The sequence below is a fragment of the Colobus angolensis genome, unplaced genomic scaffold, assembly GCF_000951035.1.
Source record: "Colobus angolensis palliatus isolate OR3802 unplaced genomic scaffold, Cang.pa_1.0 Scaffold281, whole genome shotgun sequence".
NCBI classification, from domain to species: domain Eukaryota; kingdom Metazoa; phylum Chordata; class Mammalia; order Primates; family Cercopithecidae; genus Colobus; species Colobus angolensis.
In genome coordinates, this window is record NW_012116055.1 from 300848 (window position 1) to 305896 (window position 5049).

At 50.4% G+C, this 5049-nt stretch overlaps 1 protein-coding gene across 1 annotated transcript in view; it reads left to right on the plus strand.

Annotated features, from left to right (window-relative positions):
* Window positions 1–713: 713 nt before the first annotated feature.
* The window catches only part of LOC105516455 (interleukin-21 receptor-like), a 21053-nt gene continuing 16717 nt past the window's right edge, over window positions 714–5049 (plus strand). Inside the window, exons 1-2 of the mRNA XM_011948663.1 lie at window positions 714–773; window positions 3464–3528. Coding sequence (XP_011804053.1) covers window positions 3480–3528 — 49 coding nt within the window. The 5' untranslated portion in view covers window positions 714–773; window positions 3464–3479. The remainder of the gene's footprint in view (window positions 774–3463; window positions 3529–5049) is intronic.

Here is a 5049-nt window from a genome sequence, read left to right on the forward strand (position 1 = left end):
AGGGTAGTCAGCCAGTAATGTCAGGAAACCCATGCACTGGTACAGCACTTCACAGTCCATGAAGCACTACCACATCTGCTTTCTCACAGCCTCTTCTTCACTGCCAGGTGCAGTGAGCACTATTGTCCCCATTTCAGAGATGGTCACTGAGTTCAGAGAGTAAAAGAGCCAGAGAAGAGCTACTATTTGCTCCCAAGATCTTCTGGTTTCAAATTCTGAGCTCTTTTCTCTACTCCACTGTGTCAGGGATCTTTGGTGGCAAGCGACAGAAATAGAAATTCAACATGATTGAGCAACATAGGTGGTTTTTGGCTCATGGAAATGAGAAGTCCACAGGGTGGACATCAGATATGGCTGGATCCAGGACCTCACATGATGCCATGGGGACTCCTGATTTGTATTTCTCAGTATGGATGCCATTTTCAAGGAGGCTGTCTCTACGAGGTGACAAAGATGGCTACAAGCTCTCAGAAGATACCAAAAAACGTGTCAGTTTTCTAGAGTTCTAGAAAAAAAAATCTCAGGACTGCTTTCACTGGCCTTGCCTGGGTTGACATCCATCCCTGATGCAATCACTGTGGTCAGACAGATGGGGTGTTTTGATTGGCCAAGCCTGGGTCAGGAGCCCACTTTGTGGAGCATGGGGTGGAGTCAGCCTCAGGCAAACCACTAGAGGCAGCTCAGATGGAGGAGCTCTTTGGGAAGAGACGCCGGGCAGGCAGAAGCAGCAGGTACCTGCTCCGCATCCCTAGGGCTCTGTGATGTAGGCAGAGGTAAGAAATTAAGAGGGATGAGGAGTTTTTTGTTTATCTGTTTTTGTAAAGACAGGATCTCACTCTTTCATTCAGGCTGCAGTGCAATAGTGCAATCATGGCTCACTGCAGCCTGGACCTCCTGCACTCAAGCAATCCTCATTCCTCAGCCTCCCGAATAGCTGGGACCACAGGTGCGTGCCACCCGGCTAACTTATTTTTACTTCTATTTTTATTTTTGGTAGAGACAAGGTCTTGCTATGTTGGTCAAGCTGGGGATGAGGAACCTTGAATCTGGGCAAAGGAGTTTGCACTCGGTTGTACTGTGGTCAAGATAAAGCCATCAGGGAGTGACAGGGACAGAGCTATGTCAGGACTCGCACTGTGGCTGGGGTGATGGATGTAGACACAATAGTGAGGGGGCAGACCACAGACTCCCCCTCCTGTGATCAGAGGCCACATCTTCAAAGTGCGATAACGGGACCTCTGCAGGGGTTGGAATTCCACAAGATTCATATTCCTAAAAGCAGGTTGAAACAGCATCTACCCCAACATTATTTTATTTGAGTAGTGATGTTACTGCTTAGGATGATGCTGGAGTTAAATTTTTAAGTGTGCTTATCTATGGAAAATGCATTAAAATATGTTGAAATGAACAACAGTGCACACAGTATACAAATATGGCCAAAATTTTGGAAATGAGATATTTTGGCAACTCTTGGCTGGATCATTCTGAGACCCCTTCCATTTCTGATGCTCTACATTCTCCATCAATTTCAGCTGTTGGTTGAGTGTTTATGTGATGGGGGTTATCCCGGGTTTTTATGCAAATCACCTCCTTGAATTCTCACAAGAAGCCTGGAAGCAGGCCTTGCTGTTTCCACTTTACAAGGCTCAGAGAGGGCAACAGACTGGCCTGGAGCCACACAGTTGGTCATCTGAACCTCCCTGGCTCCCCAGCCTGTGCCCTGCACCAGGGTTCTTTGGTGACTCTGTGAGGGAGGTCAGAGGGAACTATGGATGGGGCCAGAGGAGGATCTTTGGGAACCCTGGTGCGGAGGAGGAGGGTCTTCCCCTTGTGGAGTCACGGATAGTGTCTGGAGAAAGCCATGCCTATGACTTGGGTCCTGCATGGGACATCCCTCTTAGGTTTAGCATTAGCTCCCTTCTTGTCTGTGGGGGCTGGTCTGGGAGGGGCTCCTGAGTCTAGATAGGTGGACCACTGCCCTCTGGTTGGCACTTCCTCAAACAGACACAGAGCTGGTGGGTGCAACAGACAAGTCCCAGGAGGAGCCTGGCATTGCCAGCTTGATGGGTCATTCCTCTGCCCAAGACAGAAAAGGCCACTCTTCCCGGATAACCTCACTCTGTTCCCCAAAGAGGTTCCTTCTCCATCCTGGCCCAAATTAGGAGGTCAAGTTTTCTCTGTTTGGCTGGGCCTGGATTTCCTAGCATGCTCCCCAGTGGGCTAATCTGGGCTTTGTAATGGAGTAAGAAGCCTGATTATTGGGCTAACCTTATCTTAAGTATTCAGCAGGGGTTAACTTTGTGGGTTAACTTTGGATTTATTATTCAGTAAGAAGCCAATTTATTGATGGCTGGGCACAGTGGCTCATGCCTGTAATTCCAGCACTTTGAGAGGCTGAGGCAGGTGTATCACCTGTGGCCAGGAGTTCGAGACCAGCCTGGTCCACATGGCAAAACTCTGTCTCTACTAAAAATGCAAAAATTAGCCAGGTGTGGTGGCGGCCACCTGTATTCCCAGCTACTTGGGAAGCTCAGGCAGGAGAATCGCTTGAACCTGGGAGGTAGAGGTTGCAGTGAGCCGAGATCCGGCCACTGCACTCCAGCCTGGGCAATAGAGTGAGACTTTGTCTAAATAAAAATAAAAATAAAAATAAAAAAGCCAATTTACTGAGCTATCAACATGGATGTTTACAGGAAGGAAGATCCAAAATTGCTCCTCAGCAGATCCCACTTTCCAAACTAGTTTTTTCTTCTTCTCTCCCTTTCTTCTTCTCTTTTTCCCTCCCTCTTTCTTTGTTAGATAGATTAATACATAATTTAATTTCACACACAATGCTACATCTATAGACTCAGCAAGGACAAAATAGTCAGCAGTCTCCTCACTCTCTAAATTCACCTTGTGCTGGGCATGGTGGCTCACACCTGTCATCCCAGCACTTTGAGAGGCCAAGGTAGGAGGATCACGTGAGCCCAGGAGTTTGAGACCAGCCTGGGCAACATAGCAAGATGCTATCCCTATAAAAACGTGTTAGAAATTAGCCAGGCATGGTGGCACGTGCCTTTGGTCCCAGCTACTCGGGAGGCTGATGCAGGAGGATCGCTTGAGCCCAGGAGGTCGAGGCTGCAGTGAGCCGTGATTGTGCCATTGCACTCCAGCCTAGGCAGCAGAACACGACCCCATCTCTAAAAATATTAAAATAAAATAGTAAAACAAATTCACTTTGCATTTGTGATGTGATGTGGGGGCAGGAAGAAGGTGGGAGAAGGAATTCTCAGGGTGAATCTGCCATTTCTAAGAGGTGGGAGTTCTTGGGGTCATCCACAGGCTCCGCGGGATCTTGCTTTTTTCTTAAGACAGTTCCAAGAATCGAGGGCAAGTCTGCCTGAGAAGAGATAGGATGAGGGGGAGGCTGGGGGGGCCCTGAGCCCCGCCCGGTTCACCCTCCGCTGTGCGTCTCTTGCAGGCCTGTAGGAGTCAGCATGCTGCGTGGCTGGGCCGCCCCCTTGCTCCTGCTGCTGCTCCAGGGAGGTAAGCGGCTGCCCGTGGTCTGCGGGTGGGGAGGGCCCCCATCACAGAGCTGAGCTAGGGCCGGGCTGGCTTTGTGGGCTCAAAAACACGGCTAGAGTCCACAGATTCAAAACAGATGGCATCCGTGCCCTTGAGGCTGACACGAGTCCAGTAACCGGCTTTTCACTAACCAGAATCCATCCACCAAAGAGCTCCATGAACCAGAAGCAGTAGACATGAGCCTCACGTGGCCCAGCCCGTGGGCTTATGTCTTCGGGTGTCACTGGGGGGATGAGAGGCTTCATCCTTCACTTCCCCTGACCTCTGCCTTGGCTGGCTCTCAACTCTCTGAGTGAGGAAGTTCTGCCTTCCATCTAACCTCGGTTTCTCCTTTTGTAATGACTCTCCTTGGAAATGTTTTTCAACAATTGCTGCGCCGGGTGTGGTGGCTCACACCGGGAATCCCAGCCCTTCGGGAGGCCGAGGAGGGTAGTCGTTTGAACTCAGGATCTCAAGACCAGCCTGGGCAACATGGTGAAGCCCTGTCTCTACAAAAGAAAAAAAAAAAAATTAGTCGGGCATAGGAGCGCATGCTTGTAGTCTCAGCTTCTTGTGGGGCCGAGGCGGGAGGATTGCTTGAACCTGGGAGATGGAGGTTGCAGTGAGTCAAGGTGACAACTCTACTCCAGCCTGGGCAACAGAGCGAGACCCTGTCTCAAAACAACAATCACAACAACAACAATAAACAAACAAACAAAATCGCTGGATTCTTAGCAGGCACTGGTGGTCCCTGAGCTGGGGACAGGAGGAAGAGCCAAAAGGAGAACGAATCTTGGTAGGCAGCCTGCGGAGGACCAGATACTGTGGTTAGAGGGGGCGATGTTAGAAAGCAGAGCTGGGAAGGCCAGGAGTCTGACTGAGAGGACACTGCTGAGAACTGAGAGATCCTGGAGGGCTTCCAGGAGGAGGAGGCCATGAGGAGGCAGGATCCAGCACAGACTTGTGTGGAGGCCGGCCTAGGGGCAGGGGAGGAACTCAACGGCTGCTCTGCTGACTCAAGGGCATTTTTCTCTGGTTTTTACCAGAAGACCCAGGACCTCAAATAGCTCCTTCAGGAAACAGATGTCGAGCTTTGATTTTCCCTTTCTGAGTGGCAAGCATCGCCGTCTTGGTTCTAAAAAGCCTTTGGGTCACCCATCATGGCTCCACATCTGGTGGGTGCAGATAACAAGCCCTGGCTGCATGCAAAGCTCGGAGCGTCATCCCATTCCACTGTCCCAACAGTCCGGCAAGGCCCATGTTGTAATGACGCCCAGTTTTTTGGTTGAGGAGGCTCAGAGAGGCTAAGAGACAGGTGCGTGGCCACAACACGGGGCAGAGGCGGAGCTGGGATCAGTTTGTTCTTGGAGTCTGTCTTAGTCCGTCTGTGCTGCTGTGACTGAATACGTGAGACTGGGTAATTTATAAATTATGGACATTTATTGCTCATAGTTCTGGAGGCTGGGAAGTCCAAGATCAAGGCGCCAGCAGCACCTTTGGTTC